The sequence below is a fragment of the Phragmites australis genome, chromosome 24, assembly GCF_958298935.1.
Source record: "Phragmites australis chromosome 24, lpPhrAust1.1, whole genome shotgun sequence".
NCBI classification, from domain to species: Eukaryota; Viridiplantae; Streptophyta; class Magnoliopsida; order Poales; family Poaceae; genus Phragmites; species Phragmites australis.
Window position 1 is genome coordinate 16,086,501 of NC_084944.1, and position 13,907 is coordinate 16,100,407.

Here is a 13,907-nt window from a genome sequence, read left to right on the forward strand (position 1 = left end):
TTGTCCCAGCCGCACCGTGAAAATGTGGCCTGGTCCACAACACACCGCCTCGATTAAAATAAGCATTTCTGTGAGAGTAATCTTGAAATGACACAAATGTCCTTGGTCCCACCTCTCAGCCTTTGTCTCTCTTCTCTGTTTCTCTATCCCCTCAGCCAGAGCAGCAACACAGCCAAGTCCGGCAAAGCGGAGGTAGATCCAGGTGGCATGGAGCTCCACCATTTTACCTACGCCTCTCTGCCCCTCCTCACCTCTGGATGTCGTGAGCTCCACTGTCAAGAACAGGGCCACCTTATCCCCTCCCTGCCTCACTTTGCTCTGTCTCTCTCCCTCATTCTCCCTCTCGGCTCCATAGCAGCAGCAGTAGCTCTGAGTGCCACCACGGCTGCTCCCCTCCTCCTCTACCGCATCTAAGATCCACTATGGGAGTGTCACTACGACTCCTCCGTCCGCTCCCCAATACCAATCTCCTCTTTCCCATCGCCAAGCGCTGCGGTCATCATCTCCCTCTTCGTCGACCACCACCATGCGTCTCCATTGATGTGGATTTGCTCGGCAGCAATGTGGATTTGGTCGGTTGCAGCGCACTGAGCAGAGGGGAGTGGAGGAGCTCAGGCATTTGGTGGAGAGAAATGGAGAGGGGAGTGAGTGAGAGAAGGGAGAGAGCTCAGGAGCACCCCTGGGTGGACCTGGACAAGCTAGGGAGGGAGAGCTACCGCTACTGTTGCTCCATGCGTCCTCCCGCTGCCGCTCATGCCCCGCCCTGTCATGCCGCTTGGCTAGCCCAGTCGGCGGCCCAGCTCGCGCTGCCGCCATGCGCCCTTTGACACCCGCGTGCAGCAGCGGGCGCGTGCCGTCCCGGCCACCCCGGTCTCACTCCTACCGCCGCAGCTCCTCTGTGCCATCGGCAAGCTCGGCTTCCTCCTCAACTGGCTCATGCTGCTGTCTTGCCACAAAAGCCCCGCTCAGCCAATGAGCTGCCACCGGTGAGCTTCCTCTCCTGGCCGGCCTTGTACCTCCGGTGCTGTCTTCCCACCTCCCCGGCACTCTTCTTCCTCTCCGATGCCCCTTTCCCTCTACTTTCGGGTTGAGTCCCGCCCGTGCATCTTCCCGTCGCCGTGGTCAGCCTCCTCCTCCTCCTGGGCCCCACTCAACCCCAGGCTATCGCGGGGAGCCACCGTAGGTGAGCTCGGTCGGACCTCCTCCCCGGTCAGCCTCCATCCCCCCTGGACTCCCTCTCTTTCCCCTCCGATCTCTCTCTCGCTCTCTCCGTGAATCAACCCAAGTCGGCCGACCTTATCCCTTTAGCCCTCCTCCTCTCACACCCACACGTGGACCCCACATGTCAGGTCGGCCCATGTCCACGTCGACAGAGGGTGCAAGAGGAGAAGGGCAACAAGGTCTTTTCACTCACCCTATGATTATTTTAATCGAGGCGGTGTGTTGTGGACCAAGCCACGTTTTCATGGTGCGGCTGGGACAAAAACGATGAGTGCGGTGTAGTGTGGACCAAACCATACTTTATCAGTGTCCTAGAGACAAAAATCCCTTAATATATGTAATAGGTTGCACGATATGATTTCTGTGTGAAATATGTAAAGAGACATACATGAATCAGGTAGTATATTTGTCTATTTTCCCCCCACTAATTCAATATTAAAAACCACAGCAACTTGTAGGAGCCTCTACAGAAGCCAGAGTCAAGCATAGAAGCACATAAACACCAATATTGAAACTGAGAGCAGAATATTCGAGCCTTGTATTTTGAAGTCTCACATTGTCATGCCTATTGTCACTTCGAATTATTGATTACTGTAGTTATTGTTGCCAAATTAGCTACGTGAATATCATTCTTAAACTTTTGCATACTTTAGTAGGAAGCTATCTTCAACTAGCATGATATATTTTTCTCCAAAAGCATGCTGATGTCCTCCATTTGAAATATTTGTTTTTTATTTTGCATTTGCTTTATCGATTCAGGTAATCTAATTTGCACCATAACCTGCTAGACCAACTGAACATATGTTGGAAAATCAAAGTTAGGACTTTAGGACTTGGGTAAACAACTGAACATAAATTCGATTGTCCTTTTTTAATGGATAATTCAATTGTCCTTGTGAAAAACTGAAAGCTTATGTATCTTCATGATTTTGATCCTTTTCACTGTTGAACTAAGTTGAGCACATAGCCTGGATAACCGCAACACATCCTACTCTACGAGGTCCATATTACCATATGTATCCTGGTTAATTATACTAGCCGCCTTATTTAGAGGTACTTTGGTTAGGACTTGAAGTCTGATGACAACGGTGGATAAACCCATGTGATTTTGTTCCCTTCACTTTTTATTCACATTCAGTGATTTGATTGCATCTCCCAACACATTTGGTGAAGTGTTTAATCATAATTTTATTGGTTTTGTAGGACTATTTTCATGTAAAAGATTGCATTAGCTACCGATTAATATGAAGTTAATTAATGTACTAGACTTCTATGTCTTTCATATTTCAGTTCACCACACATTGGAATATAATTAATGTAGCTTCAACAGTAATCATACAAGTATTTCTGTTCCAAATGGATACATGCTGCATATTCTTGGGCTGGAGATACAACATCGACTACTGAGGCTCTGTGACTGTTGTGGGTGGAGGTGAAAGCACTAGATCATTCGCATCGTTCTGAGGCCGGCAGGAAATCAAGTTGTTCAACCACAAAGTTGATTAAAAGTAAGACCAAAATCACAACTCCAGTTTGCAAAAATCAGATAAATGATAAATGTCTCAAGTGAAGTTGAAGCATGCATAAAAGATTATTTATTTGGTGGGTTGCTTAAGAAATATATACTAGGAAGATGCATTATTGTGTAATCGACTGCATATGACTCATACTGAGCAAGTACCTAGATGCAGTTAGTTTATTGTTTAAAGCAATCATCTGCATCTACAAGACAACCCAATACTAATTGTTTCCTGTACACAAGCATGTACAAACAGGCTGTCGATTATCTTAAGGCACGGAGATGAGGAATGGCGATTCGTCCCCTTTTTATTGCCTAGACACTTATGAGGCGAATTAGATACTAATTCTGATGCTGCTTTAAGTTTTACACTGTACACGTATGCTTATATCTGATACTGATTTGATGAATGTTATTGAGCTCCTGATTGTACTGGAGCAGCCTTTCAATCAGAATTAAATCTATAATTATATATATATGTACAGGTCAAGAAAGAACGGGGCACAACCTTTCAAGCATGCCCTTATTGATCTGGACCCGTTCTTGTACTATAATTCTTGCTCTTGCTGAAATATTTGACAAAGTGCTATCTGAATTCTGAATTAAATCTATGCTTTTAGCACTAAAAAGAATCCTAACCTTGGAAGCATTTCATGGCAGAACAAGGGCATAATGTGATCAGGATGTTTCTGAAAAAGGGTTACTCCACATCCTTATTTTAAAAATTATATGAATATAAATATTCTTCTAAGTCAGTTAAGCTTGAGATCAAAAATTTTAATTGCATGTTCTTAATCCGAACGAGATATTGTTTAATTCTGTGCACAAATACTTCTAATCTCTTCAGATTGCATAGCAGAACAAGGGCTTAATGTGATAAGGATGTTTCTGAAAAAGGGTTACTCCACATCCTTATTTTAAAAAATATACGAATATAAATATTCTTCTAAGTCAGTTAAGCTCGAGATCAAAAATTTAATTGCATGTTCTTAATCCGAACGAGATATTGTCTGATTCTGTGCACAAATACTTCTCTTCAGAAGAACCTATGCACAAGTAAATCTTCAAGTAAAAACAGTATAGCAGTACTTTACAACATACATGTTAAAACAACAATGACGAACCATTTTACTCAAATTTTAAGTCATCATTATTTATACTGTCTGCCGTATCTCTTGCTGAAGACTTAAAACTCTTAAACTTGATCACTCCATCTGTTGTAGTGTTGACCACACGAAGCAGCAATTTGGCCACGACGGGGTCGAAATGGACCATGCACTATAAACCATTTCATTATGCGTTTACAGATCATCATAAAGTGAGTTCTCTTTGCTTGCAGTCATGCTGGCTTAGTGCAAGATGGTTGGTGCTGGCTTAGTGCAGCATGGACTTCCTTACCATCTGTTGTACTATAGATGAATAAATTGCGCATAGTTACTGTATACTTTTCAAAGCTACCAGCAACTAGCATTCTGGCGCACGGGCCATAAGGCGCGGCAGCAATTGCTGCGCCAAGCTTCTAGTGAAACTCAATAGGGTGTCCGGTTATGAGTCGATTATGAGGCCGGCACCTAGCTAATACAGTTTTCAAGGAAAATTTGGGAACCACTTGTATTCCATCACATAAGTCCGAAGGTAGACCTGTTCGAACCCTGGGTGGTGACGGACTTTGGGTTGGGTTTAAACCAAACAAAAATCACTCAGCCCAAGCCCGGATCAGTGTCCAAAAAATCAACCTTACAAGCCTACGCCCAACCTGACCGAAAAAATAAAGGCCCAAAGCCCGGTCCGTGGGCCGACAAAGCAGCAGTCTTGTCAACAAAATAGCAGTGTTTTGAGCGAAACAAAAAGAAAGGAAAGAAATCGACGTTGTATAGAGACCAACTAGAAAGATAGCGCACCGCGCCCCCTATGCTCATTACGTGTCTAAGAACCCGTTTTATTACTGAGAAATTGCTGTATATATTCTTCGGTGCACGTTTCTATGTATTCGTTTTGGAACTACAATGATTCTCGTTTTGCATTTCCTATACATATTCTTTTTATTCAATCAAATAGCAATCAATTGGTTAAAACAGTGATGCTTCTGCATTTTTTGCAATCATGTTGTTTGTGAAAAAAAATAAAAAAATAACAAATATACACGCAGAACCATATATTTCATTAATTCCTTTTGAATATACAAAAAGTACATGACTCCGCAGGAGTTTACCTATTCTGTCTTATGTGTCGATACTTTGGAGATTACCTTACTGGAGAGATTACATAGTTTACCGATTCTCAGGACCTGGTTAGGCGCGTCCGGTTAATTACATATGTAGGGAAAGCTTGCAAAAAACCTTCAATTAAGCTACGCTTTGATCGTCATCATGTAGAGTGTTGCTCCTCCATATGCATAGTATGGTGTAATGATAGGTGTGGGTGGCTATCGTTTCACCTATAGTTGGTCACGACTACGTCATTGCCACCTCGGCTTGTGAACAGAAAGTGTTGATGAAGAGGATGATTTTCGTCTCGTCGATGCCCAGTCATGTGTACGCCTGACTTCATCAACTGCAGACGGATGTATCGCCTTCACCTCGTCGGTGCCCGGCAACGGAGCGTTCGATCCCGTAATTTAGAGACGTGTCAATGAAAAATGTGGCCTTGCCTTGTCAGCACTTGGCCAGAGTTTCATGGCCAGATGCACAGCACGGCCGAACAACATGGTCCAGATCCAGCCATTGATCATGGGTTCCCCACGAGCGGTGCCTATAGCTAGGCCGACGCGGGCGACAAGCAGTGGCACCAGAAGACATAAGAAGAAGTGACGGTTCAGATCAAGGAGGCGACGACAGGCTTCCCTGATTGGGAAGCGTCGATAGCTCGATGACATCGCAACATGTGGGTGCCAATGGAGCCAGGCGCTGGCTCAGGACCGGCGCGGAACAGGGTAGGCAGCACAAGAAGGCTGCACCTACCTCCTCCACGATGACCTGCCAACGTCGGGCCGTCGGGGGCTCCCTAACCTGTTGCACGTTGGCTTGGCCGCGCGTGTGGTGCAGGCTAACAAAGCCTTGGCCCTCCTCCGTCACTGCTGCCCTAGGCATGGCTGCTCACACTATGCTGATTTGGACCGCGTCGCCCATGTCCTTGGCCGTCCTCCTGAACCCATGGTCCCCTATGCTGGTGTCATGGAGCACCGATACCTACATCAATTCGGGGCCACCACCCCCCATCGCCTCCTGCAAATGAGCCACGGCGGAGCAGCCGTACAGAGGCTAGATCCGACCACTCTGCCCCATTCAACACACACGATGCTGGACATGGAGAAGGCACGATGTGAGCGCATAGACGAGGTGATGGAAAAGGAGCATAGGACCAATAAAAATCGCGGTGGCATGGATTGATGCAGGGGTGGGCCGCATGGGGCACAACCTGGTGCGTTCAGGGCCACGATTGCGAACGTGCAGAAGGTGCACATTAGCTTGCAGCAATCATAGATTACCAGCGGTGGTGGTTTTGATCTCATCACGTTCAATGGCAGCACGCAGTCACTACATATACTGTCGTAGTGGAGTTACAGGGTCCATGCACACCTTCAATGGCAGCTTTTGCAGCTGCAATGATCTTGTGTTCTGAGACTCCCATCCTCCATGCTATAATCAACATCAAGCGCCATCATCTCGAGCACGAAAGAAATGTCCAGGTGTCTGCATTCCTCATGCATACTAGCAATGTTCACAACTTGTTTGTCAATTGCCCAAGAGAGGCTGCATTTGCCAATGCCCCAAAGTGAAGTGGTTCATGGTTTATTTGCATTATTTGCTTGCAAATTGTGGCATCTGGCATGCACAAGATCATCTTGTAGTATTCACTGCAAATTTCTGAATTATACTAATATTTTAACATACTCTGTTTCCTTCTCACGAAAACATTAGGTTATCAATTTTGTCACTTAAAGTTTAATTGAATTCTTGAAGGAAAACTATTTATCGATCAATGATAAATTTAGTATGTAGCGGTGTAGCCAGTTTCTAGAAGTTCTACACTTCTGTATATGTAAAATATAATGAAAAATCAATTTGTGGGTTTAAATGCTAATTTGGGTCTTTAGTGTTGCAAAGCTTGAAAGGAGGGTGAACAAAGTAGCTGCCTTTGGTCGTCTCACAATTATCTACCATGTACATTGAAACAGCTAAAGTTTTGATTTTCTCCCTAAATTAGTCTTTGATGGATGATTTCTATCGCAAGTCCTTGGTTCTGCAGGTTTTAAGAAGACCATAAAAAAATCTCTTAATGGAAACAAGATTAAAAAGATGATGATGAAAATGAAATTAGTCATCAGTGAAAGTGCTAAATGCAATATTAGACTGGTAATTACATTTGATGTATTCTACTAAATTTCTCATTTTTATAAAACTTTGCTTCCAAAGAAACTGTGCTCAATACGGCTACAATAAGCCTATGATACTCTCTAAGCATGGCTATTACCTAATGCAGAATATAGCTCTGGTATCATATGCTTAAATTTATTATCACGAATATCAGGGAAAGATGTGGAGCTGGGACGGGAAGGAAAAGAAAAGATGTGGGGCATAAGTTTTTAATCATGGCACTGTCGTCAATAATCATGGATTCTGTCTGGTTGTTTTAAAAGTTTAGATAGCATAGTTCTCACTTCTGAAGAATTTCAGTGGACATTCCTTTGCAAATGTTGTAACATTCCTTTGTGTGATATTTAGTTACTATAAGCAGTGGCTAACAGATAGCAATATGTTCAGCAAAGAGATATTAATTGCATTGTAACTTCTGCTTTCGAAATATTAGCGCAATATAGCTATGGACTTTATTAAAACACATCGCATTATAAATCCTTAGTGAAAATCTTCATTACGCTGCTTTCCTTTGCCTTGACTGTACAATGTTTGGGTGCATGTCCAGTTTTCACACATGAGATATGATAATAAATCGTCAACCGGCAACCCGCATACATTCACGAGGGGCATGGACACGCCATTTTTCTAGTGGGGATCTAGAGTTTGCAAGTTGGAATACTTCTTTTTGTACTGCGGCTGGTTGTGGGGACGAGTGGAATTGGGCCGGGCCGGGCTACTTGACCTACTAATACTCAAAGCGCGTCCTGGCTGGACAAACACTTTGGGCTACATAATGGAGCCCGAGCCCAACCCAAGGTGCAAGCCCGGCCCACCCAAGCCCTATTTTTTTTTCATCAGGTCAGTTAGGTTTGGCGGGCCAGGCTGCTCTTGAGCAGGTCTGGTCTAAGGAGCAAGTTCACAAATTCGTTTGACATCTAAAAACCAGAGGCTAGCGATTTTCCAAAATTCGTGAATATCGGAAAATACGGTCGAAATTCGGTGAGAATTCAGCTGAATTCAACGGGTCAAATTGGTTTGACCGAGGCAAAGTCCGGTCGAATCGACCATTTGGTAACCGGTCAAATTCAATCGAAAATCGACCAAATTCTACCACAAACCAGCCTTATTTCCCGCATTTCAATTTCGTATGAAAACCACTGGATTTCGTATGAAAACCGCTTGATTTCCATTAAAAACTGTTCGGTTTTTATCGAATTTCAGTAAAGTTCAAGAAAAACCAAAAAAATAGCTCAACCTTGTAAAATCGATAACTAATTAATCAGAGCTTGAAATCAAGTGAAACAAATTTTATTGGTTTCCTTATAACATTATCTACATGATAAAAATATTTATACTCATGAAAAAGTTGTATATGTTCTGTGAGAAAATTTATTTGCTAAACCTATTTAAATGCATAGTTAATTATTTGCTAATCCAAAAATCATAAAAGTAATCTTTTTAGTCTGCTTACATGATCCTATATCTTCTAAAAATACATAAAATCATGTAATACTTATTGTAACCTACAGGATTGAGTAAATATGTTGCAACTAGATTAATTCATAACTAATCCATCACACCCCCAAAATTAGTGAAACAACTTTTATTAGTTTAATTAAATAATGATTTGTGTATTAAAAATAATGGTATACATGACACAAACTTAATTACAATGTTTTTTCTTAACATTTTCACTTTATGCTTGTGAACTTTGTAAAAATTATGGAGAAATTAATAAAACTCTAAATGAAGTGAAACTAATTTTATAGATCCTCTTAAGGTACACCCTACACATAAAAATACATGTTTACATATTAATATTTTCCTTAACGTGAACCCTACTAAATGAGCTTCACGTTTTTTAAAGCATGTTTTTTCTTTTTTTTTCCCAAACTTCCTCTCCATGCAATATGATGCAAATGACATTATTTTTTAAAATTGTTTTTGGATAAGGTCTTAGAATTGTCTCTAGTATTTTTAGAATTTTTTGTGATTTTTTTATTTTTTGAATTCAAATTCAAAAACTGATTGAATTTTAGAATTCAGTGAGGACCGAATTGACCGGTTTTTGCGATATTCGATCGGTTTTCGACGATAGAACCCTGCTAAGGAGCCTTAAGGTGAGCGGAAGAGTTGATGCATATTGTTCAACATAATCTTTTGGTGATCTAGCTAGTCAGTTTATGGAACTCAGTACAAAACGATCACATTCTTTTTTCTGCTGAAAATTTTTAATCCAAAATTCAAACTTAATTATTTCACCTCAGCACACTTAGTTTTGAGCGTCGGGTCAGCTTATAAAAACTACTTTGGCTTGGGTTTATACTGGGATTGCCAAATTTTCTATGCCAGAGCCAAATTTTGGTCTCAAGCTAAATATGAGCCAAAATGCTGGGGCCAAATTTCAGCTTGGCATGTGAGGGCCTGGAACCAAAGATGCCCTTAGGGTGTGTTTGGTTTAGGGCCCAGCTGTAACAAGCCAAATTTTTTACATGTCTATGAAATTTGACTTCCATTTGGTTTGTGACCAATCATTGGCCATGCCCCCAAAAAATTTGGTCATGCCCGGCTACAGTCAACAACAATCCTCGGCATGGCTCGAGCCAGCAAAACGTCCGCTCTGGAATTTGGCTAGGCTGCAGGAACACCATGGTTGATATGTCATCTTGTTATTGGCTATATTAAATGATTTGTATTTTAGATAAACTTACTTCAAATTACTATAACTTTTACACCATACACTGGATTTGAGATCCGTTTGAACCGTTGCATTTCTTGTAATTTAATGTAGAAAGCAAGACTAGTGTTGACTATATTTTAGCAATAAATAGGTGAAATAATATGTGAACCCCACATGTCATAGTCACAATTTTGGCACTGCCGTAACTTTGACTTGATTGTAAACCAAACACTACTTTCTAAACCAAATTTTGGTACTAGCCCCACATTAGTCATGACCAATATTTGGTCAGGCTTTTGCGTCAACAACAAAACAGCTCCTTAATAATTATGAACAAGACCACACCCTTCGTGAGGACCGTAGAAGGAGAGCAACTATCACATTACAAATAAATACTACGCGTTAGCATCTGAGCTCGGTAACGCCGGCCCCGAGCACGCCACAAGAACACATTTTGTGCTACTGCCCATCTCGGTGTCTGTTGTACCTCGCTCTCTTGCATCACCTACCTACCTGTCGCCATGCACCCTCACCTACACTCCATGTCAACCATTATTGGCGAAGCTATAGTTAACGTGGCCAAAACGCAGACCACAATAACCAAAACTTGTATGGTATACATAGGTCGCCACATGCTCTGCCGCCAATAGAACAACTAAAGCTGCCTCTATGCACGTGCAAATGCACCGCTTCCTGCCCCTCCTCTTCTTCTTCTCATGGCCATTAATCTTTCTCCGTGACAACCACCCGCCGGTGCACCATGCCTCGGACCTCCACCCCATCGTCCTGCTGCCGGGCCACACCTGCAGCCAGCTTCGCGCGCAGCTCACTTACGAGTACGACGAGACGTCGGCGGCGCCGAGCTGCGGCGCACGCAAGGGGAAGGGGTGGTTCCGGCTGTGGGAGAACTACACGGCGCTGCAGGACCCCGCACTGGTGCCGTGCTACGCGGAGCAGCTGCGGCTGGTGTTTGACCCCGTCGCCGGTGACTATCGCAACGTGAAGGGCGTCGATACCCGCGTCGTGTCATTCGGCACAACGAGCGGCTTCGGCTCCGATGATCCAGCCCAAAAGTAAGCAATGCGTGCGCAAATCATTCCTATATGTCGGAGAATTTTGCAGGGACGAGCAACTAATTTGACTGTGTTCGAGCTGCCTGACGTGGCAGGAACCACTGCATGAGAAAACTTGTGGGGGCACTGAAAGGCGTTGGATACAAAGAAGGACAGAACCTGTTCGGCGCCCCGTACGACTTCCGGTACGCGCCGGCGCCGCTCGGCCAGGATGCCCGACAGTTCTCCTACTTCGTCTCGAGCCTGCGGGTTCTCATAGAGCGTGCGACCGAGACAAACGGGAACAAGCCGGTCATCCTCGTGACGCACAGCTACGGCGGCTTGACCGCCATGAATTTCCTCAACGAGAATGCCCTGTGGTGGCGCGAGAGGTACATCAAACACTTCATCATGGTCTCCACCGGAGCCGGTGGCATTGTAGCACCGCTACGGAACCTCGCCTCCGGCATCAGTTACTGCCAGTCGTCACGGGTCGACGTGCTGTCGTTCAAGAACACCAGCAGGAGCTTCGCGAGCGTGTTCTCGGCTCTGCCATCCCCCAAGGTGTTCGGCAACACGCCACTCGTCATCACGCAAGCAAAGAACTACTCCGCCTACGACATACCGGAGTTCCTTGCGGCCATTGGTTTCTCCGCAGATGAGGTTGCACGCTACAAGACGAGGGCCCTGCCAGTGACCTTGAATTTCAGGGCACCGGGCGTGCCGATGACGTGCATCAATGGTGTCGGCGTGCCAACGGTGGAGAAGCTGGTGTACCGGTACGGCAGCCTCCACTCGGAGCCCGAAGTGGTGTACGGCGACGGCGATGGGGCGGTCAACATGGTGAGCATACAGGCGTTGGACACAGTGATTGGGGATGATCCGGATCAGGATTACTACAAGTCCGTTTTGATTCCCAACGCGACTCACGCCGGCATCTTATCGGATGCTTTCGCTGTCGACCGCGTGGTCAGCGAGATTCTTGAAGCAAGCCGCGCCATTTATTAAGATGCAGCATTTGGTTCAGAGTATTATACTGCCTTCTGATCGTTTTGATTTAAACCATGTATGCGAAAAGTTCCTTTGCCTTTTCGCTGTGAGAATTCTGCACGAACTATTTTATCGAGCTTTATTCTGCATCTCTGCATTTGTGCGTGCTGTGTGCTGAATCCGGTTCAACTATCGCATATGCCCCATAAGTTACATCCTTTTTCAAAGTATCGGGAATCGAACCCGTCACATCTCTCGCACGTGAACCCCTCGTCAACTCAGCTATCACGTTGTTGTGATATGAAACGAATATTTTATCCTTTTAAGCTTCGTTGTCGAAGGTTATAGGTAATGGGTTATAATCATGACCCGTCACCTAATAAGTCAGAAGTGATGGGTCACAGTCACCTATGTCTATGTTATCAATTTGAATTATAGGTTGTTTCAGAGCTTAACTGCAAAAGGAATAAAAATACTTTTAATGGTTCGATTCAAAGTTTTAGAATCAGAGAGTGGGATTAAAGTTTAATTGAGCTATTCATTTCGATCGAAAGCAGCTGCAGAATTAAAATAAGCAATATAACAAATGTTTCGAATAAGTTGCCCGGAGCGCCCTCAGTAAAATAGGCATAACTTTTGCATATGAACTCCGATTTCGACGTTTTTTTGACTCTACAGATATCTACAGAAAAAGTTACATCTGTTTCTCTCTCACTTTGTTGGGTTCGACGAATTTTTTGAGGCCAAAAACGGCTTAGAAGATTGAGTTCTTGTCCTTGAAAGTTTCTGCACCATTTTCGGAACCCATGTTTGTGTCCATAGCTGCCACCCCTTACATCAAACTTAAGCAGATATGTACAATGGTTTCTATTTTAATGCTATTGAGGTGAGAAAATATAAGAGAAAAATAAAATAAAAAATTATAGCATCAGCTATGTACATATTTACTATATAAACAAATTGTTGAATGTGTATTATTTCTTTTACTACATATTTTATGGTCTCCAAATAAATGCAACTAGTTATTATTTTTAATTAATAACCAGTTATTATTTTTAATTAATAGTAGCTAGATTTATAGTTGATATAAATTATGAAGGATAAATTATTTTTTCTCACAGCTACATAAAAAATTGATGAGTTGATGGGCTAATACATTTAATGTTTCATCAAACTGATTGACTAATACATCTAATGATTGAGTAATTAAAATTCCTTCCTCTGCTTTGTTGCATCAAACTGATCATTAGTGACGAGTCAAAACTCTCTACGAAAACCTGTTATTGATGAGTTAGTCATTAGTGACGGATCACAACTTGACGCATCACCTATAACTAACCTAGGGTGACTCGTCATTGATGACGAGTTATAAGTGATGGGTCACAACTTGATCCGTCACTTATGTCTATCCTAGGATGACCTGTCACTTTTAACATAAATGACGGATCATATTACGAACCGTCACTATTTCGTGTCTACTTTGTCTGTTTTTCACGTAGTGATATTGAAGTTGTGCACATGCAATTGTTTTGCTAAAAAGGGAGGCTAAGCATATGAACGTACTAACTGGTATACCTATACGTTTACATTTGATGCACGGCTACCACATTACAATTATCATAAGCAAACAATTGGCTTACTTATCTTCGAGTAAAATTGTTGGATAATTAGGCATTTTTAGGTTTAATTTAATCCATAAATAATTCATGAGTGTAAGTTGATAAACTAACATGTTCATATCATCAGAGCATAATCTAGTTATGTGTATGATAGCATTACATATATCTAGATCTACTATACTACAAATTAGAGATTGCAGAAAATAAAATACGAGTGACATAGTTTTTACATATTGATTCTGCGCTGTGAAGATTGCTGAGGATGTAGGTTGCACCGTGTTGACGGCACGATCGATCTTGTTGATGACGCGTCAGATTTATTGACGATAATAGCGGGCAGCGCCCAAGTGACCAGGAAGATGATCTGTAGTGAAGAATTTGAGCAGTCGTGCGGAGCGCTTCCCAAAAACCTTATTTGTCATCTCCCGGTGCAAGATCTCAAGAGTAAGGGTTTCAAAGACCTGCTCT

General features: G+C 43.0%; 1 protein-coding gene across 1 annotated transcript; it reads left to right on the top strand.

The window, feature by feature from the left end:
- Positions 1-10,215: 10,215 nt before the first annotated feature.
- Positions 10,216-11,977, top strand: LOC133907642 (lecithin-cholesterol acyltransferase-like 1). Its single transcript, XM_062349712.1, has 2 exons — positions 10,216-10,851; positions 10,947-11,977. Exons 1-2 carry the CDS (start codon positions 10,448-10,450, stop codon positions 11,836-11,838), a joined length of 1,296 nt encoding a protein of 431 aa, XP_062205696.1. The 5' UTR covers positions 10,216-10,447; the 3' UTR covers positions 11,839-11,977.
- Positions 11,978-13,907: the final 1,930 nt, after the last annotated feature.

What these genes read in the sequence shown, in the direction of transcription:
- LOC133907642 (XM_062349712.1), top strand. Translation starts at nt 10,448, where the DNA reads ATGCACGTGCAAATGCACCGCTTCCTGCCCCTCCTCTTCTTCTTCTCA. An exon ending in TCCGATGATCCAGCCCAAAA is followed by an intron (nt 10,852 to 10,946) that starts GTAAGCAATGCG and finishes CTGACGTGGCAG; the next exon opens with GAACCACTGCATGAGAAAAC.